We start from the raw sequence: 24,286 nt of genomic DNA, 5'->3' as shown, positions 1-24,286 counted from the left end.
CCCGCCGGTACCGCCCCAGCCCCCTGCGCGGTACCGCAACTCGACCGCTTCCTCCAGACCCCGCGAGGTGTCCAGTAACGCATCCCGCGGCCCCTGGAGCGGCCACCGGCGCAGCCCCGCCCGCGCCGGCCGAGACTCACCCGTCCATTGCACACGGAGGAGACCCGCAGGGAACGGAGTGGAGACGCCGGAATAACAGGAACGAGCCCGACCGCTCCGTGTTATAGACTCACAAAATGGCGGCGCCACCAGGCCCGCCTCACCCGCGCCAGCATCCCATTGGCTATCGGAGATGTCATCTTGATGGACGGGGCGGGGATCGCCCGCCTCCGGAGGTTGGCGCCCTGGCGCCTCTCGACGCGTCTATTGGCTGAGGGCGGGGCGAGGGGCGGTTCAAAGCGCCAGTGTGTGGCGCGATTGGATAGGCTCCGGGACGGGGCTGGGAGGAGCCATCTTGAGAGCGGGAAGGATGCCGAAATGCCACACGCATCCGCCATCTTGATTGGGGGCAGGGCATGGAATAACCGCATTGGGAGCCATCTTGAGTAAGGGCAAGAGCGCCAACGTGCACATTGTGTTGTCATCCGCCGCGCGGCCCGGCGCCCTGCAGCCTTCTGCGCGGGGAGCGGCCGCCGCCATCTTGGCTACGGGCAGGGAAGCCGCGCGCTGCTGTCAGCCGCCATCTCGAGTAAGGGAGACTCGATCAATTAGGTTAATGACTTAGAAATGCTTGTCTGGGGGGCTGATGAACTTAGACGGCACTTAGGAGTTCTTTCTTAAAACCTAGGGAAAAATCTGTTGGTTTATTTGTGGATAATGTCTTTAGCATAAGGATTGTGCAGCAGGGAGAGGGAACGCGTGAGGTAAGGCCCCGCTGCCTGAGGCGCCAGGACAGCATTCCCCTCAGGTATGGTTGTGGCACCGTTTGCTGACAGAAACACCTCTTTTCCAGTCACTGATTGCTTAGATAAGCGTGTTTTGTTCTGAATGTGTGTAATTGCTGCGGGTCTCACAGCGACTGAGGTAAAAATCCGCAGTTTTTCTCTCAGCGGATTTTCAAACCTCTAAAAGCAGTACCTTTGCAGGTGCTGGGCCACCTACAGCAAATTTAACGGATCTGTTTGTATTGGATTCTTTCCGTGGCTCTCTTAAAAATAACCGTCCGCCTCCTCCACGTGCCACGAAGTGCGGATCCTTTAAAATCATTGCAAAAAGAAACAGAAGTGAGCGGAGCAGGCCGAGCAGAGCTGGGCTCTCCCCGCAGCACTCCCACCCGACAGCACTGGGCTGCTCCTTCCACCCGCACTGTGTTATAAGGGCGTTCGTGTCTGCCGATGAAATGCTGTGTGTCTCCGTTTAAATATAGCCAATATTTCCTCACTGGGAATTCTACCAGCATTATTTATTTTCTTTGCCTCGCTTGTCATAACCCTATCCTTTGACTGCAGCACAAAAATTAATTGTCCCAGGCCTCCCTACGAGTCCCTTGTGTAGCACTGAATCAAATATCAAACGTTCAGTCGACATTGATCTTGGCTTCATTAGCTGCAGCCCTGTTTTGAGTGTTCCTAGGCAACATAATACTGGTCTTGTTGCAGAAAGGATCCCTCATCCCTCACCCGCACACCCACTGCTGACATTTTTGTGAAAACATTTGTATGGATCTGCCAATTTGCCTCTGTTGTCAGTGATAAACAAATACAGATCACGGATGGAGCTGTAACAGCAGTGTCCACAGCACCTGCACAGGTTTGGGAAAAGATTTAAAAGTGCAAATGAAACACGGAGTCATGTCCTCGGGCAGTGCTTCTGCTTAATGTTAGGTAGTTCTGACAGGTACAGGCATGCCTTCTGTATTCTCATTTCCTTCTGAAGCATACACTAGACAGGTAACTATAGAACAAACAACAAAACATTAAAAACGTGAAGCCAGCTATAAGTTTCTCTCAAACACATGTTACTGTGTTGGTTCCTATAGCCAAAAGCCCTGTTTTCTCATAGAGCAGTGGGATGCTTCGGTTGTCAGCTCACTGCCCTTGCTCTTGGCACCATCTGTGACATACAAGAGCTTCCAATGAGCTCAGATTTTATCAAGAGCTTCCTTGGGCTCCCAGCCATTTGCCCTTTGCAGCAACAGTAAAGTTCAAAATGGAGAAGAGTTATGTTCTTCCCTATTACTACAGGCGACCAAAGGCCCCTTCTGAAATCAAAGTTACTTTGCTAGGTACTGCATATGAAAGGAGGCTTAGCTTGTGCCACAGATAAGAGATTTACAACTTAGATGAGTCAGGCAAAGAATGGGAAAATGATGGGATTTGCTTTAGAGTTGCTGAGCTGAGAGCCGGGGAGTTAACGTGATTTGATCAAAGCGGAGCAGGAATTTGATTCCCGTCTCACAAGCCATAACATAGTTTCTTGAACTCTGCCTATTTGAAGCTATATTTCACATGGAAGAGTTTAATTTCATATTATCTAATGTCTAATTTTCTGGTGGCTGTTGAAATTCGTTTGTTGCATGTGCAGATATGCCAGCTGCCTTTCAAATATCTTTGGGAAAGCAAACGTGGGTGGATGCCATCAAGGATTTATTATTTTTCAAAGACCTCTCGTGCAGTTGTGGTCTAACTTAAAAAACTCTTTGAAAGTTTGTGCAAGCTTACCCAGATTTTGTAGCAGAAATGCTGATTGTGCAACCTTTTATCATCTTGCTGAAATACTTCACAGAAACTCTGGTATCTTTTTGGACACAGTGGTAGCAAAATGACTAAGGATGCTATTGTGTAACGCAGCATTTCTCTGGGCCAAACAGGAAAACGCATTTGAGAACGAGATAATATATTAAAAAAAAAAAAAAAAGTATCTGGGAGAATGACCTGATCTTTTTGTTTTGAAAAAGAGGCCCACGTGAAAACAGCCACGTGAAAAAAAAGGAAAAAAAAAAAGAAAGAAAAACAAAAAAAAAAAAGGAGGAGAAGGAAAAAAATATGAATCGGTTTCTTTTGTACAATCCAGCACAAGGTCCCACCCTCCCCCAGCTCCGGTTACTCACATGGCCAGAAAGGCCTTGGAGAGACACACCCAGGTTTTTCTCTTTCTAAGCCCTTCCTGCCTACGTTATCTCTCTGAGTTTAATTTACCATGCCGGGAAGAAAAACCTCTGAAATGAAAAGGAGCCTTTTCCTGGCTTTTTTTTCTTTGTATTTTTAAATAGCCCTGCAGCCTGTGCTGCAGTCACAGGACACTGTTCTGTGTAACTGTATTCCTTCGCAAACTGGAAAGCTTTTTTCCTCTTCTGCTGACTGATCAACCCTGCCCTTCTATCAGTGAAATGAAAACAAGAACCCTCCAAAAATACGGTCTCTGATGGGGAAAATGAGCGACTGTCCTATCCTAGATAGTGCTTTTAATGACAAAACATTTCTTTTCCTGCACCTTCCTCTCCTCCCTCTTTCTTCACAGTACCCTGCAAACTCCTAAACCAGGGAACACTTTCGTGTATAACTGCTACAGTAATAGTCCCAGTGAAATCTGGAGTGGCAGGGGGTGTTTCAAATAACTTTGCTTCTTTCTGTTGCTTTTCTTTCTTTTAAACCACTTTCAATTAATATGGCTGTTTTGTTTAAAAGAGCATTTGCAGCTTTAGCAACATCTTGGGACGCCAGAACATTCTTTTGTGCGTCGTTCATGATGCCACATCACAGCCCTGGAAATGGTTAGGCTAGAGCTAGCGGAGAAAGAGCAACTTCACTGCTGCATTTATCAGCCCAAAAAAAGACCCCTAAGGAAGGGGACGAGGAGGGGGACCAGAAGCACGGCAGGGTAGGAGTTACAGGCTACACAGGCAGAGAGCTGGGTTGCTGGAGGAAGAGGGGTGAGCACACAAGCTGGTTGTGTTAGCTCCGGCGCTAAGGTCATTTCCTAACTGTAGACTTTCAGTTTTACCAGCAGCATACATCATTAGCAAAGGAAGTGTCTTTTTTCCGCTGATCCATAAGAGTTTGGCACTGTAGGATTACCAAAAAGTGGACCAGTTGGTAGGTGATCAATACATTTTGGAATTGAGCTTTATATATTTTCAATGTTAGACAGAACGGAATGTGTCAAAGCAGCTCGAGCTGCAAAATTGAGTTTTGTGTTAGCTGTGCCACGCAGCAATTTGATGCTTCCCTTCCATGGACAAAGATGGATAGCACTTTGCAAGCCATCTTATCTGCACTTGAAACTTATTAGTGTTGCCATTATACGAGCTGAATTCACCTTTTAACAGGGTTGGCACAGTCTGCCCACAGGTATAGTTGTGCGCTGCAAGCATTTGCATCAAATTAAAATTGTAAGTAGAATCACAAGAACTTTAGCTTTACGTTTCTTCCCTCCTTCCTAATCAATGACAATACTTATCTGCGTGCGTTCTTCTGTTGTTATCAGTTCATGTTGTTTCAGAACTTCCCTGTCCTCGCTGCTCCTCGCAGATGCTTTTGGGTGACTCATTTCCTGTGAGGGATGAACCAGCCATTTCCTGGCTATTGAACGCCTTGGACTTTTTTTTTTTTCTTCCAGTGTGTGCTGGAGTGGATTAATCTATGGTTTGGTTATGCCCCCTCTAACTTACACCACAACTGCAACTCCTCGCTGCAGCTTTCTGAGATAATTAACTGTCAGCGTGTATTGCTTAAGGATCATACATTTTCCCTGCTTTCTAATTTGGGGCTGTGGAATTAAAATAATTCTATCAGTACAGATTTAACAGCGCCGTCTTTCCAGTCGTTGCAGTCGAATTCTTCACTTAATCCAGCCCTCTTTAGCTCATACAAATGGAATATTAAAAGAACACCACAGGGCAAAGATACTAATCTCACAACACATATCTAAGCCCAGAAATTCTGAATGACCTCATAAATGGTATCAAGATAACACGCTGGCATTTGAGAAATCCAACTAGTGCCTGTATTCTTCTGTTAGACACAAGATGCTAGAAGCCCAGGTCGGTTTCTGTGCTCTTTGTGTGCCCATATAATTTCAGCTCTCTCCTCCAACCTGTGTTTCCAATTTCCTGAGCCACTATTTATTCATACTTCACATTCTGATTCTAGCTGTTGTGGACAGCTTGATTCAACAGTGTCACCGAGTTAAGAAGAATGCCTCATCATTGTAGTTCTAGCCAGCCTCAAGTATCTCAGTCCTTTCATGCAGCTTTTTACTACCGTGGTTTTTTTTTGCTTTTCGTTTTTTAAATAAATTATTCTTCTAATCTAATTTCCCAAGATTTCATTTGAATATTTAGATTCATTAGCCTGTTACACATTTGTAATGTTTGGGGAAAAAAAAAAAACCCGCACAATAGGGATACTGCCTCTTGAGTCTGAATGTGGCGCATGTTGTGGGGATGATCACTGAATAATTCATACCCTGGATGATTTATTCATGCCCAGAAGCTGGATACCTCCACTGTGACTTTCCATTATCTCAAAGAGAATGCGAGTTCCTATTCAACTGTACCAAACTTGAAAGTACGAGTAGCAGCCCTTGTATTAGCACACAAGGCATGGTTGTCTCATTAAAAACCTCTCCCTTACCATTTCTCCAACATGTTTCTGCTCAGCATCAAATGGTAAACTGCTGTTCCAGTGCCATGTGCATCACCACTGACACAGGAACTAAAACACAGGTAGATGGCATTGCGAGCTCTTCAGCAAGGAAGGCTGGTGAATGAGCACTCTAAGCACTTTTCCGCTGGTACATGAACAAAATGAGAATGCTGCGGCCATGATGCTGAACAGTCTGAGCATGGGGAACTGACCAACAGGCCATGGCTGCGTGATCTGATAGCACAGAGCTGATCCTCTTCTCCGCAAGGAATTGCAGTTTTATTTTCCCTTGTAATGTTACGGATTCTGAGACATTTCATACAGGCGCAGTGAGATTGCTCCTCACCTTCTCAGGAAGCCCTGCAGGGCGGCCTGGACAAATAGCAGCAGTTCTGCCTGATCTCCTTCCTAATGTGCGCTATCGAAAATGCACCTTTGTAAAATGGTGCAGATCTGAGGCTCCTGGCCTAGGTGAGGATTCTGCAAGACACTCAAATCCCATTTGTCTAGAAAGTGTAAAAGGTGATCCCATATTTCAGCAAAGTCTCCAGACTCACAGGCAACAATACCCCTAGCTGGCTGCTATGAGATTTCCTAATTGTTTACCCTGTAATCCTGACTTCTTTTGTCCTTGGAATAGGCTCTACATCAGCATAATTAAAAATGTCAAACATGCTTGAGAAACTCTCCAAGTTGCTAAAAATGAATGTGAATTTCCTCCCCACAGCCTCGCTTCATCTTTCCCTTACTCTGGCCTCAGCTTTACAAAGTGGTCTGTTTCCAGCCCTTCAGCATAGTTTGCATTCCACCGCCAAGAATGAACATTTATTTATACAAACAACCATCCTTACAAGCACATCTCCCTGTGCTATCCCAGGCCAGTGAAATAAACATAATTTCTGTTCTCTTCTGTGTAGCTGAAGTTCTACATTTCTTTTTCTTTATTCAGAGGCTTTTTTTTTTTTTTTTTTTTGCAATGAAAGATCGGTGCAGCTCGGTCACCTTCCGTGCTACAAATCTGCTCAGAAAGAGACTGGAATGCTCTTTTATTTCCTTACAATGATTTTATTTTATTGCGCTCTAATGACGGTGCCAGTTTCCCGATAAACCACCTAGGGGGTCTCGATGGCTTGGCAAGCGGGGTTTAAAGAGATCTCGCTTGTGTGGGAAGTTGGAGGGCTTTGTGTGACTCAGAACTGGAAGCCCAAGTGCCTGCTTCTCTCACTACTGCTTGGTAACCTGCTTCTCCCAGCTCCATTACACTGATTCTTCCATCAGCCCGGGTGACGCTGTAAGAGAGATCAGTGGTAAAGGAAACAGCAGCTACCAGGTGAGCAGCGTGGTCACAGACTCATGTGGCAGGGGAGCCTGAAGCTCATGCATTATTTCTAAGGGCTCTCCATTGCTCACCTGTCAGGCTGAGGTATTGTTTTGCTGAAATGCTAGCTCACCACCTCCGTCCTCTGTCGTCGGGTTGCCTCCCATTGCATCTGCTGTTTAAATGGGTATAACACAGATGCTAGATGACTCCAGACAGGGGAATTTCAGAGTCTGAGCGCAGTTCGTTTAAATGAAAAAAAAGGAGCCCTAAAAGAGATAGATACCCACGCAGAGCATCTCGAAGTGCTCCATTAGATGTATATATCTGTGAGCCGTTCGCTCACTTACTGTAAGCATGCCAGATTTTGCTGTGCAAAAGCCAGCTTCCCTTCTCAGTTGATGTAATTGTTTGTAACTAGGAGTAATATTTAGATTGATGGTGTTTACAGTTACCTCCACCACTGAATAAGACAGAGTCATTTTTTCTAGGGAAATCTCTCATTTGCATTTTGAGGTAGGGGAGAAACAAGTGACCCCAAAAGAACATGAAGTAGCCCAAGGGCAGAAATGCAGAGACACAACTCTGTTTTGGAACTGCTGAAATTGTGCTCCCTCTCCCCCTTCCCTCATGTTCTTTTTGAGGTCCCAGATGCTGTTTATAGGTGCTTCAGCAGCACAGCTGAATTAAAGCTCTTGTTTCCACATCAACTCGAGAACAAATATTTCCAAATACATCTGAAAAAGTAATGGGGCTGACATCAGACTGCTGCGTGCCTGCCATGAGGCCCGCATTGTCATACAGGCTAATAAAGACATCATTTTCCCAGGGCTTCAGCTCTATTAAGCAGAGAGCTCCAAGTGATTTCCTACTTGGATCAAAGATTTGTTTGTTCCAGTGCCACTTAAGTTTAAAAGGCAATACTGGGAATGAATGAAATCTCCCCAGTGGCAGCTGCTGAGGTTCAATGGGTTTGTCAGTGCCATAATTATGCAGCGGACGTCTTCTGTTTGCTGGCCCATATGTTCCTGGAGGATGTTATGTAATGGAAGCAGCACGGGGAAGCCTTGCTCCCAAAGCTGAGGGGTTTTGCTGTTGGGCAAGGAAGACTGGCTTGTGTTTCCAGTGGCAAAAATGGAAAGAAACGTTCTGATTTCAAAGCAGCATGGGGCTGATTTGCTCAAAGCAGATGGAAATGTATGAACAAAAACAGTCACTTGCATCCAGGTGTCCCCGAACCAGATGTTTAATTATGGAGACTGACCACTTACTGTCATTATTTAGATACGTGCTAGTTACAGCTGGTCTCTGCAAGTCAATGCTGCACATAGCTAATGTCAGGAGCGGTCGCTGTGACCAGTGGCAGAGTTTGGTATGACCCTGGATTCTAAGAATAAATGTGGCTTCTTGTCCAGTGCTTCTCTGCCCCACAGCACTTCTTTCTCACCGTTGTAGTTTAGGGTTTTGGGTGCTGATGAGAAATAACTGCTCATTAAGTGGCTATCTCCTTGTCTAGTCGATTGTACACCATTTTTTTTTCTGTGTAACAGACGTGAGAGTGGACCTAGAACACCAGAGTGTTAAAACAAGCATCAGAAGAGCATTAAGTCACGAACCTGCAAAATGTGAAGTCAGGGAGGATCAAGAGTGCTCAAGTTCTCTGTTGCCAGAGAAACAAAGGAACACGATATCCTCTAGAATGTTTAATATTTAATTTGGTAAGATGCTCAGGCACAAGGGCAGTGAATGCAGAGCGCAGCGGCAGCTCGGTACCAGAAGTGCTTCGTGTCAGCTGGTTTGCAGAACTTTATGCACAGCTACCTGTGTGTTTTCTAATCATCATTTCATTAATGTGTGCTCTCATTAAAAACGTAGCATCAACGTTGTACAGAAGAGACTCCTGATGACTGGCCCATTTAGAAAGGAAAAGAACAGTGGCATATCTTAAATACTGGAGATCTGTCACTGAATTATTTCCTGCCTTTCACGTGCTGCAGGCAGCTGAACTCAACATGAACTGAAACATTCTTCCTACGTAGCCAAGTATAATTCAGAGGGGCAGCTACAGCTAAATTTTCGTGCTTTATGGACTAGGCTTACAAATAAGTATCTAACTTGTGCTTCATTTATTGAGAAGATACTTAATTTCATAGTGTGGGTTAACCAGTGACGTCTGCAACAATGTTAAGTCAGCCAGCAAGATTTGCCCCGCTGAGTTTTGCCAGGAGGACTGAAGCATACACCTGGTCAGCAAAGAAGCAAAAGGATTTCATGTAACTACAGGAGCATGGCTGTGGCTGTAACCCAGCACTCTAACAACCAGGCCTACGTTCCAAAAGGCATGGCCATGCACAGACAGCCGTTCTGAGGAACATATTTAGGCTTCAGGAAAGCAACAGCCTAGGTGATTTTCTAAGGCACGTTAACTGATGCCTGAGTCAGCTGAGAGCATTTTACTGGAAGATCCAGTAAGAGACAGCTGTCTTGATGGTGTGGGCTTGGAGAGGTTTCCAAATTGTGTTTTCAGAAGTGCCTTTTGTGCACCTTAAGAGAGTTACAGCGGAGAAATCCAGGCCTGAACTCACTCATTAACTCGATTTTTTTTCTCTTGAATTCAGAGAGTGGACTTAATTATTTGCTCTTGCTCCTACTTTGGAAAGCATGTTATCACTGCTGTAGGACAAGGGTTGGCAACCTCTTACGGATGCTCTGCCAGAGCGTATTTTTCTTTTCCAAATTAGTGGTTAGGTGTGTCAGTGCTGGGTTTTGCTATCTCTCCAGGAGGCGAGATGCCATCCGTCTGTGGTGTTCTTCATCTGTGAGAGTGAGCTCCTGCTGAATGCAGCACTCAAGTGGGAGACAGAAACTGGGAGCTGCTGCCTCTTAGGGTGCTTCTCCAGATAATGCTGACCCATGCCCTGTCTCAAGATGCCTCTCAGGAGTGACTGCAGACTCAGCTCTCAGGGCAGAGAACCTTCTATTCGTTTCCATCCCACACAGGGGATCTTCAAGTTGCTTTAAGATCACTTTTCTAAATAACTAAGGTGTTCTTTCTCTTATTTCCTAGGCTCTCCTGTCCTCTAGGTGCCAGTGAGGTTCTTGTCTTCCTTCCCTAGACTGCAGTGCTCCGTGAGAGGCTTCCTGAAGCATCTCGAGTGACCTCGGAGGAGGTAAGGAACAGAGTGGCACTTCCAAAGGCTATAGTAGAAAATTCTATCGGGGCAAAAGCTCCAATGGTGAAAAGCCTGCAAGGCTCCCAGATGTCCTGTCAGCATGGCTGGATGTAAGGACTCACGATCTGGCCTGCAGACAGAAGTTTTGGGTGCAAGAACAAGCACCTTTCTTTTACGTGGACACCACACCATAGGTTTCTGTGTGCTTACCCTGTGCCAGCTGTGGGCATCTGCATCTGCCCGAGAGACTCCAGCAGAGACTTTAAGAAGCACTGCCACAGGGGGAGCTTTCCCTCCTCTGAAAGCTCCTTGCTTAGCAGTGAGGTTATTTAATCTACTTCCAGGAGCCATAGCCATTTACCATCACATCCAAAGCAAACCTTCGTCAACACCCGAGGTGTGAAAATGGGAGTTAGCTCTTTGCCTGTTGCAAGCAAAACTGACTTCTGCACACACCCCCATACTGAGCCATCACGGGTCCAAAGTGCTTCCAAAAAGGTCAATTAGGTCTAATTACAAGTCACAGTTACGCCACAAATACTATTTAATAACAGTTCTCCTCCCACACTTTGTGATGAAGCATCCCCCCCCTGCTTGTGGCTGGGAAATGCGTGATGCAGAACAGAGGAAGAAATGTTTGGGTTAAGGTCAAATACAATGCACAGATGCTAGGCCCTGACTGACAGGTCAGTGCTGGAAACTTTGGGTGATGCTCCCCCAGCAGCACTGCTGATTTCTCTTTAGTTCAGTACATGCCAGGAAAAATGGCTTGTGCCACGTTATAACTTGAGCGAGAAAAATTGTCCAGAAATAGATAAAACTGCAAACCAAATCAACAGAATCGAATGAGAGAAGCAAGTTCCTTTCGGCAGATCGTCAAATGGGATGTTAATATTTAATTAAAGAAAATAATCATCAAGGGAACGGACCCTGGAAGCGCTGAAGATACAGCGACGCTCTTATCGCTGATCCAAGGTCAGTGCACGGAGCAGTTCCTGTGCTTTGCTAGGCACTATCACCAGGCAGCAATGCACAGCGCTGTATTTTTAGCAGCGAGACAGCCAGCTTCCTACGAACTCAGCACCCTGGTGGGTCAGTGCACGGAATCATGGAGTTATTGGGGTTGGAAAAGACCTTTGGCATCAGCTCCAACCACCAGCCTGACCCGCTGCATCCCATCGCTAAACCACGTCCCTGAGTGCCAAGGCTGTGGTTACGTTTCCCTTGTGAGCAGGGACAGAAGAGTTAGTGTGGCTATCCTTAAGTTAAATAAAATGGATGGCTTAATGGTAAGGCCCCTGCGATCTCCTGATCTCCAGGACCTGAGTTGTCTGCACGCCCTCTCATCCTCATTGAGGTTACTTGGACTTGAGCGACAGAATCAGAAATGAAAGGGGAGAGCGCGTTAGGCAAGGAAGGGAGGAACGCAGGCGCACAGGATGCACCTACGCTGAGAGCTTCACTTTGAGTTTTTTGCTATTTGAATTTACTCTGTTGCTGTTTTCCTGGCAGGAATCGGGAAGCGCGCTGGGCTGGTACTTCCTTCCCCCCGAAGGCGAACGCAGCAAGCCCGGCCCCGGCCTCAGTGCTCAGTCAGTGGAGCGGGCGGGGCCGGTTGGTGGGCGGGGCCGCAGCGATGGGCGGGGCGTGTCGATAGGCGGCTCCGTGTTGATTGGCGGGACAGCGGCGGTGGGCGGGGCGCGCCGATGGGCGGGGCAGTGCTGATTGGCGGAGCTTCGGCGGTGGGCGGAGACACGGCGGTGGGCGGGGCGCAGAGCGCATCCCGGCGGGCGAGCGCCCTCTGGCGGGGCCGCGCCGTGAGCTCGCTCCCTGCAGAACGGGCGGGGAAGAGCGCAGGTTTTGGCCGTGGCACGGGCAGGCTGCGTAAAATGGTGAGGGTTAGAACTCTAGAATTTACCATCGACGATGATGTTACCACGTGACTAGCGAAGCTCGAGCTTCGTGAAAAATACCGCAAAGAGTGAGACGGACAGCTACAAGAGTGAAAAACCCTCGTACAAACGCCTTCTTGCCAACAGACATCCTCTCCCGTTAATGAAGTGAAAGATCATTTTAACACAAACAGCTGCTGGGGTACGAAGCAAGTTCCCACAGTCAGCTCTGTGCTGACACAATGAGGCACTCACCCCTAGCGCAGGTCTGGAAAGAAAAAAAAAAGAAAAAAGGAAAAATAAATCGGCCTCCATATACAATAGTTATGGAAAATAACAGCCCCCTCTCCCCTGATGACACTAACAAGTGTGATGCTGCTTACAAATGGCAGCACTAACAGGGTAAGCAACACAATTGCGATCGATGTCGTAGCATTTTCCACCCAAGTAACAGATTTGCCCTATTCCAAATTCAGCTTTCAGACTTTTTTTTTTTTTTTTTGCCTATTTATAGCGGTTCATGTTTTAAAATTAATTTTTTCCTTTACTACATCTGTTTTTAGTGGCTGATTACTGTTTGTCGGACCAGGCGAGCCGTTGCCAGCTGGCTGCAGGCTTTTATTGGCTCTGCTTGAAGGAGACTTGATTTAGAGCTCACAGTTCTGGTACAAGGACGGCAGCCATGTAATGCAGCCCCTCAAGAAAAGAGATAATTAGGACTCAGATGAAAAAATGTGTCCAGTTCTTTGGACCAAAATGCTCTTGTTTAAGGAATGTAGTTGCTGCATGCTAACATTTAACAGCAATCTCGCAGGGCTGGTACATGCAATCGGATCTGGCCCTCTCTCAGAGAGCTGGATGCTGCTTTCTCTCAAAATACAGACATGCCACCCTGTAGCAAGTACTAAGTAACTTGGTAACTATATTTCTGCAAGCAGGGCAGGAGTGGCAGAACAGAACAGAGTTGGAGAAATGCTGAGGAGGCTCTGGTACAGTGTGGGGAGGAGAGGAACAAACGCGGCAGAGAACAGGAAGAGTGATGTGCTGGGAAATGATTAATCCACCCCAATGGCCCTTGAAGAAGTGGTGGGACAAGTTCAGTGGTTTTTGGCAGCCACGAGTTGCTTCTGCTCCCCTCTCAGCCCCCTCCTTGCTCTTTTCAAGCAGACGTGCTCAAGCACAGCTTCCTCTTGCTGCTGCCCCAGACACCCTGTCCCTCCAGCAGCATCCCTCGCCATTTCCCCGCAGCTCTCTGGCAGCCCACCCCCTCCTCAGTGCATGTTTTACAGCTGTCCCGTGTCCCTCCACCTCCAGTAAGTGTTTCTCAAGCAAGCGGGAACAAACAACCCATGCTGGGGGAGGGGGGTGGGAGCCAAGTTTAAGAACTGCTGCTCTGTATCCTGTTTTCCAACCAGGATTGTTCCAGTTTCCTGCACTGTCTTATCTAGAGCTGAAAAGCCAAAGCTCTCATATTTACTTGCTTTGTGCATGCCTCAGCTTTCTAATCTGTGAAGCAGAGACCTTGTGAGACTTAAGAGAAACACATCCAGGACTATTAGAGGGTGGAGGGACAGGAACGGCGTGGTTAAAGGGCTTCCAGTGTCCGTACAATTAGGCTCTTTATTCAGTTCTCCTGCTTGCATAAGCCTGTGTATGTCACAGAGAGTTTCAGACAGCCATCCGCATACCATAATGCTGCATGGAGTTCATGGAAATGGAAAAGAGTAAAGCATGGATATTTATGTGTCAGGTGATTCCGGATAGCAACCTCACTACAGACTTGTTTTCAGAAAGGGCTGAATATTTTCCCCACTACAGCTCAAACCAGGCACAGGGAAGCCTTAAATAGGAAGAAGCATTTCAGTGCTTGGAGTCAGCACTAAGGGCTCCACTGAAACGCTGCAGACTTCTTTGAAACCTGAGCACGTTTTTTTGAATACACAGATAAAATAAGCTTATATTGTGGTAACATCTTGAAAGCTCACCATGTGCAGGGCCACGAGAAAGCGAAACTTCTTGTTTGGTTGTTGTGTTTCCTTAAGTTTTTTTCTTCTAACGAGCGTGAATTCACGCAACTATAGGTTGTATTAATGCACTGATTTCCCTATGGGTTAAAAGCAAACAAACATTCACCGTACAGCTTTGGAATTTCCTGCTTTTCTGCATGAAAGTGTGGGTTCTGCATACAAACCCCAAGCTCTGAACCCCTTCCTCACCCAGAGCCTATTTTTGTTGGAAGCAGGTAGTGCTGTAAACACTTTCTTTCTCTTTTTTCCCCCCCTTTTTGCTCAGTTCTAATGGGAAATTCAGCCTTCCTCCACTTTACAGGTCCTTTGGAGGTACTCTCAACTAATGTAAATAAGAGAGCAGGAGTGGGCTGAAGAAGTACCCTTAGCTGATGGCCAGAGTTTTTATTTGGACCTAAATGTGAAGAGAAAACAGGCGTTTTTCAGTGAGACCAGGAAAAGGAAGACGTGTGCTTGGAGATAAGGAGAGATAAAAGCATTCCATTTAAGGGCTCCCATGATAGAAATCAAGATGATCATCTGCCAAGTCAGTAACTTTGTGGCCTTATGACCACACAGAGCTTCCATTTCTGGTGCCTTTTCCCACACTGTGTAAGTGCCAAAGCCACGCATGGAAATTCGTTTGCTCAAGCCGTCCTGCCCTTTGGGGAGAAGTTACACATGCTGAGCTCGGAGATAAAACTCTAACTTCCCAAAGAGCAAAGCATCTCTCCCAGAGCTTAGCTCAGCTTTTTACAGGCAGAGGAAGGCCGAGGAGCAGGGCAGTGCAGGGAGCTGCCAATTCCACTCCTTTTTTTTTTAAAGCAAGCAGATTTTTGTTAGAACGTTCTTTTAAAATCCTGGCTTCGCATGTTCCACCAGCTCGCATCTGCAAACAGCGCCGATAATTTTAGCCCAGAATGCTTTGCTATCAATAGGAAGCCATAAAAAGGAACACGTGGATTGATGCTAGCGTAAGAGCAGAAGGGCTTTCCAGAGCTTTGCTGACGTGCACCAATTCACTCCAAGCCAGAGTGGTTCTGATGCCTACTGTTCATTCCTCACTGGGAAGTAAAACTGACATGACAAGAGAGATCGACCTGTGCTTCTCTTGCTGAAAGGGACATTTAGTGCCGTGACCTGATCTCAGAGAGAGCTTTGCTTGTGTTGCTTCACTTCTAACTTGTTTCTTTTTCTCTTAGGCTTGTGCTCTGCCTAATTAGGAAAAAGAAAAACCCGTTAATTGTTCTACAGGTATTTGTCAGCGTGGTGATTACCTCTGCCTGGTTCAAGACAGCCTCCCTCACGCTGGGAAGCCCACACCACTTTGACGGCCTTTTGTTTTCCTTCCCCTCAGAACAATTGCACTTTTGCCTCAACATTTTGCATGGCTTACTCACTCGGGGCCCTGCATTCAGCAAAGCACGTTTTGCTTTGGCATCAGCAGACTGAAGTATTCATTTGAAATTCAGAGTGTGCCTAAGTGCTGTGCCAGCTTGAGCCGCGGAGCTGGGCTGCTGTGCGGCCCTGGAGCGTGCTGCTTTCTGGAAGTTCTGAATCGACAGAGAGAGGCTTGTGTAAACACACTTCCAGGAGCTCTTCAGCGCAGGAATTTGGCCAAGCAAACGCTTTCCCAATCCCTGGGTTTTGTTTGTCACGGCACAGGGGCTGCCCCCACCACGTGGCTCCTTGCAGCACACGATGCATTGGGGCTGGCGGCCACGCTCCTTCCTCCTGGCTGCTGGGCCTCGTCCTGGCCTGCCCTGGCTGGGGGAGTGCAGCAGGGAGCGGGCCGGGTGCTGAGGGCACAGTGGAGGCTCGGATGCTGGCACACAAAGGGTTAGCTGCAGTATGACTGTGCACCTACAGTCTTTCCCTCCGTTTAACTAACACGCTGGTGAAATAAATCCCCGCAGACAAACAGCATGTTCACAGCTTACAAAGCAGCCCTACATCTGTCAGCTGAGATGGGCTTCTTCCATCTTCTGCAGCTGGCTCAGAAAAGCAGCTCACGGAACTGGCAACCGGCCCTGGAGGCTCAAGCTCACAGCCTGCAGGGCCAGGGCTGCTCCCACAGCCAGCTCGGACAGGATTCCAGTGTCCAGTGTTTTCAGTCGGGCATCTTTTGCCACCACTTAATGTAAAACTTTTAATTAATAACAGGCTGAGATGCCTGGAGTGAAGGCTGCCATTGTGAATTCGTGCAGCATCAGTCACACAGGGCATCGTGAGGCTTCTTGGCTGCGTTGCAATATCTGTGCTGACAGCAAGGTGTGTGACCAATTACACAGGAATTGCAGCGTCCTTCCAGGCTATTACACAGAAATTCTCAAAACAGATAGGAGAATTGCAGAGCAAATCTTAAGACAATGAGTTACACATGCAAAGAATTCTTCCCTTGGATCACAACCTCTTTGTAGTAAATGAAATTTCAGAGAATGCCAGAATCTGAACTAGCTTCACTATTTCTGCTACTTATGTTTCTGCAGTTCACTCAGGTTGGAGAACTTCAGATTGCTACCCACAGCCAGCGCTGGAAGGAACACCTCCCTAGCCTAGCTCTTGAAATTCTGTTGTCAATATTTATATTTTGCTCCAGTTTTGTTTGGTACACGGTATAGGCAAATGCTCCAAATATTTACATAAGCCAGGCTTTCTGTGTATAGTTCTTTTGAACTAAGTGGGATTGCTCACCTTCGTGAAGATATGCATTCTATGGTAGCATTTATTTTGGGCCAAACATTGGAAAAAACTAGTGGCATCTGCTAGCCAGAAATTTTACAGATGTCTATCAAAATCTGTCTTCTCTCTCTAAATACACACATATACGACGGCTATTTTAGGTTCTGAGAGAAAAAGAAAGGATATCCAACTGAACTCCACACAAAAGAACGCCCGGGAAGATAAGAAACAGCAGCATGGTGAGTGATCTTACAGCATAAATTATACCCAAACCAGTTTTAGCATTAAAATTCTTGATTTTTTAAAACAAGTTTTAGACACGTGGATGTGAGATCCATTCTTCAGCTTCTGAAAAGCATCTTTCTGACACCTTCATGGGCCCAATTTCCCTTTGATGCAATCGTTCCTCCACTTCCACAGACAACACAAGTATGAGCCCTGTTGGCAGCAGGGAGGAGTGAGGCTGAGGGGCTGATTCCTGACACTCTCCCTTGCTGTTTTCCACCAGTGAGTACAAAATTGTTGATAGGTCCAAGCCTGCTCAGAGCACAGGGCTCAGAGCCACAGTGCACCACTTCAGGAAGGTGCCTTCCCCTTACCTGAGCTCTGGTAGCTGCTTGGGTGACTCCACGACCGTGTTAATCTTAATTGTGCTGTGGATTAAGGACACATGTGGACAGTTGCACATGTGCAACTGAGCCACAGCAGCTCAGTTGCAGCATGATACGTTCTTAAGTAGAGCTACTTGATCGAGGCACAAGCCCACAACTATGCATAAATTGCATTTGTATCTATTGTAAACTCATCATTCCAGTACCACACCCACGCTCCCCCCCAGGTCTTCAAAGAGGACAATTTTTCAAATTATTATTATTTTTAAGCAAAGGACGCACTGTTTTAGAAAGAATCATTGGAAGGATCACTGACGTAGAATTATTACTCTGAGGAGATGGGGCTGAAAGCAGTCCCCAGGACTGCCACTTTGTGTGCATCCTTCCATTTAAGTTACTTCCAACGTGTTTTTGCAGTTTGAGAGCGTCACCGACGAAGGGTGCAGCCATGTCAGCTCGCTTTGCAAGGATCTCTCCAACCTTGTCACCTGGGCACACACTCATGGGACGATATGCATTCATATCCCGGCCTTGGAAACTGTGCAGAACGCGGGTCAACCCAGCAAGGACAATTCTGTTCTGTGGATTTGTGGAGTTGGACACGCCTATCACTGGACATGTGAAGATTTACACTTGGGAAGCAAAGAAGAGAACGAGGCTGCAGAAAAGAGAAAGAGGCAAATTTCCTTTGGTGCTCCATCACGAGGTGCTGCTTCAGGTGAAAAGAGGATCAGGATAGCCTCGTCTTTTGAGAGGGCTAGGAGAGACACCGCTGCCACAGGACCACGTGGCACATCCGCAGGGGGCTCTCAGCAAAAAGATACAGTCTGCGTGATGCTTAATGAGCCATCAGCCAGAGAAAACAGGAGAGAGAGCAAATCCATGCAACCGTGCCCTGCAGCAGAGCAGGATTTGTCAATATCCAGAGGAGAAATCAGAGCAGACCTACACGTGCTGAAGCTGGAAAGCAACGAAGATCTACACATCATCTCTGATGATGAGCAGTACGTACTGGATGCAGGAAACCAAGGAGAGAGAATCAACCAGAATATTCTTTCACAGGCACCACCCAAAGATGTAACTGCTGAGGGAGATTTGCAAATATATCATGACCAGGAGGCAGAAATTAACATGCAGACAGCCACCTCTGCCTCTGGCTTTACCCCCACGAAAATGCCTCCCCCAACTCTTTGCTGTATCCTAAAATCTCCTGGAAGTGATCGAAAGATCCTGGAAAATGGCTTCTTGAGTCTAGTTCCCCTCAACCCCGCAGAGTTCATAAATGAAATGAATTCCACTGGCTCAGCAACACCAAAAGAAGATTTAGAATTGATTCCTGTCTCCAACACGGAAGCGAAAGCCCAGCCAGAGCCACCTGTCCCCATGATGTTCTTTGAGCTTGAAGCCACAGTAGATGTCCAGCAGCAAATCCACCTGAGCTCTTCTGAGTGCAGTGTCTCGGGAACAGATTCGAATGGGAATGCCACCGAGAACCCTACGGAGGAGAGCAGGCTGTCAGGATCCGAGCACGCACCTCATCCTTCAGCCTCACTGAGCCCAGAAAGCAGGAATTTGGAGCAACCACCTAAACCTTCAAAAAACAGTAAGACACCCTGCAGCTTTAATCAGGGGAGGGTTTGTGGGCACGTTTCGCTAATTGCTTTCCCAAATCTGTTGAAGGAGGGTGACTTCTTGTAGCTGGCAAAATGTGTGTTGTGGCATCTAAATAAATGCACCTTATTTAGGTCACGCTGTTTCCACCAAAAGGGACTGAAAATATTCCTACCTTAAGCAATCATCACTTCCATACATGATGCCTTTTACTGAGATACCCAAATGTTTGCTTGGCTGTAGCCCAGCTTTAACTACCCACTTTGAATATTCTGGTCTTTCATTTAACTTGGTATCACCATATAGTATGTTGGCTGTACATAAGAGAGAATCCCTATGAGAATCTGGAACCAGAGATGTGAATTCTGGTCTCACTGGGAGGAAAGAAAGCATGAGGAAGTAACTTTTAAAGCAACAAAACAGAAATTTGGGCTGAAACTCTGGCTTGGCTGAAGTCAAGGGCAAAAAAAATCCCAGAGATCGCAGAGAACCAAAGCTTCAACCCCTCACACTAAATTGGATGACCTTAACAAATTTCTTTAGTGCATTTTCGAGTTGTTAAGATTTTAATACACGTCATCCTCGGTATCCTGCTGGGACGGGGATGGATTATAATTTCTCGAGCGTTAACTTGCAAGATCCATTGCTTCCTAGGAAACTTTCAATACCACGCATAGGTCATGCACAGAGCATGTTTTAGATGGTTTGCTGTCGTAAGAGAAGTCCAGCTCGTGGTGGTTGGAGTCCTGCTGCACATCAGGCATTGTGCAAAAAGGGACAGCTCACCTGGTGTGCAGACGTGGCCAAAACGATGGTCATCTTTTGCAAGCAACAGGGAGATCATCAGTCCAATTGACTTATTTAATAAATGATCGTGTTTTAAGACAGATGTTTGTAATACACCAGAGCCCTAATAGCAGCTACACGTCATTTAATTGAATGATTAACCACCTCAAATAAAATGCAAATGCCCAGGTTTTTAAAGGCGCCACAGAATTTGCATCTACAACGATTTGCATGCCTGCAGGTGGTATTCCACCTCAATCCACTGCTGGCTAGTCAGTTTCATGTTGTTGTCTGCTAGCACCTAGGTGTAAACATTGAGGCAAATGGTGAAAATCTAATTCCGAAAGTTAGAGCACCTCTTTTCCTTCCAGTGGCTTGAGACCTTGGCTCTCTCTAACTGAGACACAGCCCCCAACAGCACTTGCCTCGCTTGTGGCTCAAGCGAGACCTCTGCACTGATTTGCAAGCCACCCATCTCTTCCCATGGACCAGTCAATAACAAAACAGAGCAGGCAAAACACCAAGACAGCAGCATAGGGATCAGCAGAACCCACCCCCATTCAGTCACAGCATTTTATGATTGCTAAGCACGTACAAAACAGCTTAGTGCCAGAAGAACAATTTCTAGATGTTGGCTCTAGAACCCTTTTGAATCTACCCCTTCTTCAGCCCTGGAAAAGTCACAGGCGAGCAGATGGAGCTCTTCAGCAATCCAAAGAACTGATTTCTCATGCTACATCGAAGTAGGTAGACGTGGTATTGCCATAGCAACTTGAGAAAGAACCCAAGTGGAACCCTGGCAACCCTTTTTAAAATACATATACTTCTACTCATCTTTTCTTCTTCCTCGCTATTCACCCTTCACTTTTTGGTTCACGTTTTTATTTCACAACGAGAGCTCTCCTGCCCTGAAGAGGTTTTAGGGCAGAGGAACACTTCGAAATATGTTTTGCATAACGACTGGTACAACATTTTGAACGTACGAAACGCAGGCCACGTAGTCCTGAGGTAGAGCACAGCATCCACCGACAGGCTGACTCCCACTTCTTTTAACAGGGCAGACTTTGGCCCCTGGAGTCACCATAAAATACATGCTGGAGTAGTTGCAAAGGCAAGCCAGCAATGACAACTACAGCTTCCGATAATTCTCTCCTAATTAAACGTGATTCAAAAATAAACTATCTTACATTTATCTAGATGGCAACACGCAGACTCACTGCTCAAGTGAGAAAGAGCAAGACAGGGGCTGTCCTTCCCTGTCTAGATGAGCTCTATGGAGTGGTGTGGGCAAGTCAAAAACCAAAGCTTTAAAGGAAAGGGTTTGTGACAGTCTCATAACCTGACTTATTTTTAAAAAGAAGGTGAACATTCTGCTGCATCTCTTTACATTTCACCGATCTCCTTGCTGGTTCTCACTGATCACAAAGCTCTTCCTTATCTTCTAGATGCGCTGAGCAAGAGAAACCGTAGTGCTGCCAACATCAAAGTTTTCACAGAGTGGTTGGATGTGAATTGCCCTTCTGAAACACGTGAGATCCATAAGCTGCCGCCCAAAGACCTCGATAACTACCTGGCCTCGTTCTACACTTCTGCGAAGAAACAGAACGGCACAGATTTCTCCACTGGGTCTTTGCAGTTCTTTCAGAGCAGCATAGACAGGTACCTCAAGAATAACAATTACGAGTACAGCGTGGTTAAAGGATTTGAATTCAGAGCGTCTCAGGAAGCCTTGAAACAGAAGTATCAGCATCTGTCTCAAAGAGAGAGAAAGGAAGAGTGGACTCTCTTGGAGAACCTGACAGATGAGAACGTGGATTGTCTCCGTAAGAAGGGGCTGCTAAGTCAGACCAACCCGCAGGGCTTTCTGTACCTGATGTTTGTCAATATCATCAGGGGGTTTGGGGCAATCACACACAGCCAGGGCCAGAATCTGTACTGGGGGCAGCTGGTGCTCAGAAGGGACGAGGCAGGGCTGGAGTACCTGGAGTGGAAGCACGACCTCAACGCAGGGGGAGCTGCGGGGGAATCGGTTCCGCATCTCTTTGCCAGACGCAACAATCCCGATAAGTGCCCGGTCCAAGATTACAAGAAGTACGCAGAGAAGAGGCCGGGCGATATGCTTCATGATTACGACCCGCTTTATCTCTCTCCCAGACACATGTGCTCCATGTGGGACCAAGTGTGGTACAGTAGGAAATCACTGACAAAAGCCAAAATTGAAAAGATGCTGAAAGCCGTCCTCCAGCAAGTCAAAGCATCCGAAAAGAAGCCCAGGAAATAAAGACATCCGCTTCATTGCCACCTGCCAGGTTTGGGAAGGAGTGTGTTCTGAAGCTGCATTTGAGGAGTGTTCGTAGCAACGTTTAGTGAAGGTTGAACATCTGCCTCTTCCGTGTCAGCTCAGAACACGAGGCCTGCAGGTTTGCACTGCTTTGGTTTTCAGGTGAGGCGAGAATCTCCTGTTATCCCGTTAACGGCTCTGACAATTCAACAAGTTAAAAAAGAGGGCTTTGTTTTTCACGTTTGTAAAAGCAAAGTTGAAATATGTTACAACTTACAGTGTTACTAGTGATAGGATAGAACAGCTGGCATTAACTGGGAGGGGCGAGGCGGCTGGCTAATGAGTGCACCTGTTAATAGCCCTTAATTGGGGAGTTTGTGCTTGCAAACTGCATTCAGTCTTCAGCACAGCAGTGCATCATCACACAACAAATAACACGAATCCTGGGGTGGAAGAATGATGAAACCCCACGTTTGCCAGCCAGCTGCTAATCCATAGCTCCCAGGAATGCTTTCAACAAGGTTCATGCTGTTTTTCCTAGGGAAAGATTCATAGATTTTACAAGTTCTGACTAATTTTTTTCTTTTTCCAAAGTGACTTCAAGCATCTGTCAGTGTTGAGAAGTTTGATGGTGTTTTCCCTTGGGTGCTAACCATAGATAGGTGAGCAGGCTTTGGTAGACACAGCTGACTTCTTCCCCAGCTGCTCAGTCCATCCATTCTCTTCCAGTCCACTCAAGCTGTTGGACTGAACTGTTGTCGCATTCAAATAAAACAGCTTTGCCTGATGTTGTCGGTCTGTCCCAAAACAGCTGAACAAAACCAGCAGGTACTGCTCACATCAGCCTTTTATTTCCCCTGCGCTGAGCTGCTTAGTCCACACCCCCAAAGCTGGCTCATGGAAAGCTGCTGCCTCCCAAACCAGGTGGCACCATTCGTCAGCAGAACCCTTTCACAATCACGCAGGTGTCTCTTGCTTCTCTGGGTTGCTATGAGAACAAACACATGAAGTAAACAGGCTGATGGGCACCTGCCCCTGTTAAAAGGGGGGGGGAAGCAAAACAGGAGGCACTGATTGGCCTCATCCAGCACTGCACTGCCTCCCCCGAGCTCCAGAGAGGGCACTGCAAGATCACGCTGACTTTGAAACAGGGGCAAGGGAAAGCTGGTGGGGGTGCAGGGTCCCTTCCCACCCCCCCTCCCCCCCCCGTGCTGTGTTTCTGTGATTCCCAGCCCGGCAGCGTGGCTCAGTGAGCAGGAATGCGGGTGCTGTGCTGCAGGAGGGAAGTGACTGCCCAAGGCTTCTGCAAAACCGGTTTCTTTTCCCCTTTCTGCACGTGGGATTTCAAAACCCTCTCCGCCGTCGGTTGTGAGACCCAAAGGGAAGCGGCAGACGGGAACTTGCTGCACCCGTGTGAGCAAAGCCCACCAGGGCTTCTTTCTGCTGGGACTCGTCCTGCAAAGCTCCTGCCCTGGGGAGCCCCAGCGGAGCTGTCACGTGGAGGAGCGTGGCCTTGGCCCCGCTGTGTGCTGGGGGCCGTGTGCTCCGTGTCATATCAGCGCATTGCCACCATGCCAGCCCCCAGCCCAACCCCCCCTGCACCCACACTGCTCCACATCTGCCAGCTGCGAGGCCGCGGGGACAGACAAACCGCACCGGGACGGCCGAGGGAGAGCGATGACTTTAATAAATTAGCAATATAAACAGCATTAACGCATCGGATATCCCTGTGCCTCAGCAGATCGCTGCCGTAATCAGAAGCCTCGATTTCCCCTCAGCGCTGCGCCTCAGCCCCTGGCTGCTGCCTGAAAAACTTAAAACCACTCCAAAAATCAAAGGCTGCTTTTTTTTTTTGTAAGCCAGCAGCACAGCTTGCCATGAAAAGGACGTTCAATCACCGCATGATTTCTCTCCATCTGCCCGTCTCCTTGCAGAAGTAATTAAAACAAAGTGATCGCATTCCCTCCCCCCTTTAAATAAAACCCAAGTGTTGCTTCACCTCCACGGGAAAAGGTGATAGCGAACCCGGGCGTTTCATTGATCGGATCAGCTGCTGAGATCAGCACTGTACAGAGTCCCCTGCCCCCCCTTCCCCCCCCCCTCAGTCGCTGTCTGTGCTCAGGCGCCCGCTCTCCCAGCGCTGCCCCATAGCGCTCTGGTGCCGCACCACCCGCGTGCTCTCCACCACCTGCGGAAACAGAACACTTTTTTTTTTTAATTAAGAAGCCCTTGATGATGATGATTATTAAGTAGTTACTCGAACAGCCGCCTCGCGTTGCAGCCGCCGCTCCCCGTTCTTCGGTGAACTCCGCAGCCCCGGGCTCCGCTGCCCCCCCCCGGC

The 24,286-nt window shown here is 47.3% G+C and overlaps 3 protein-coding genes across 14 annotated transcripts in view; 1 reads left to right on the top strand and 2 right to left on the bottom strand.

Moving 5' to 3' along the window:
* PTBP1 (polypyrimidine tract binding protein 1) overlaps nucleotides 1-279 on the bottom strand; it is a 27,028-nt gene extending 26,749 nt beyond the window's left edge. For 2 of the 3 annotated variants that reach the window (XM_021378463.1, XM_021378464.1), the window contains exon 1: nucleotides 141-266. In XM_021378463.1, the coding sequence (XP_021234138.1) occupies nucleotides 141-148 (8 nt within the window). In that variant the 5' untranslated portion in view covers nucleotides 149-266. Of the gene's footprint in view, nucleotides 1-140 lie in introns of all 3 variants that reach the window. The other variant, XM_021378465.1, reaches the window with a different exon arrangement.
* On the top strand, nucleotides 392-22,732 carry LOC110388809 (uncharacterized protein KIAA1958 homolog). 5 transcript variants are annotated; one of them, XM_021378453.1, is made up of 6 exons: nucleotides 392-688; nucleotides 9,971-10,073; nucleotides 11,589-11,668; nucleotides 16,818-16,895; nucleotides 17,685-18,870; nucleotides 21,110-22,732. In XM_021378453.1, the coding sequence occupies exons 4-6, from the start codon at nucleotides 16,893-16,895 to the stop codon at nucleotides 21,943-21,945; spliced, it is 2,025 nt and encodes a 674-aa protein (XP_021234128.1). In that variant the 5' UTR covers nucleotides 392-688; nucleotides 9,971-10,073; nucleotides 11,589-11,668; nucleotides 16,818-16,892; the 3' UTR covers nucleotides 21,946-22,732. The 5 variants fall into 5 exon arrangements, with proteins under 5 accessions (XP_021234128.1, XP_021234129.1, XP_021234127.1 ...); XM_021378454.1 differs by having other exon boundaries at nucleotides 392-711; XM_021378452.1 differs by having other exon boundaries at nucleotides 392-907.
* MISP (mitotic spindle positioning) overlaps nucleotides 23,609-24,286 on the bottom strand; it is a 6,682-nt gene continuing 6,004 nt past the window's right edge. For 5 of the 6 annotated variants that reach the window (XM_021378445.1, XM_021378447.1, XM_021378443.1 and 2 more), the window contains exon 5: nucleotides 23,609-24,149. In XM_021378445.1, coding sequence (XP_021234120.1) covers nucleotides 23,886-24,149 — 264 coding nt within the window. In that variant the 3' untranslated portion in view covers nucleotides 23,609-23,885. The remainder of the gene's footprint in view (nucleotides 24,150-24,286) is intronic. The other variant, XM_021378446.1, reaches the window with a different exon arrangement.

Source organism: Numida meleagris, chromosome 27 (assembly GCF_002078875.1).
Source record: "Numida meleagris isolate 19003 breed g44 Domestic line chromosome 27, NumMel1.0, whole genome shotgun sequence".
In the NCBI taxonomy this organism is placed as follows: Eukaryota; Metazoa; Chordata; class Aves; order Galliformes; family Numididae; genus Numida; species Numida meleagris.
The sequence above is the reverse complement of the archived record's forward strand: the minus strand, read 5'-3'. Positions and strand labels throughout refer to the sequence as shown.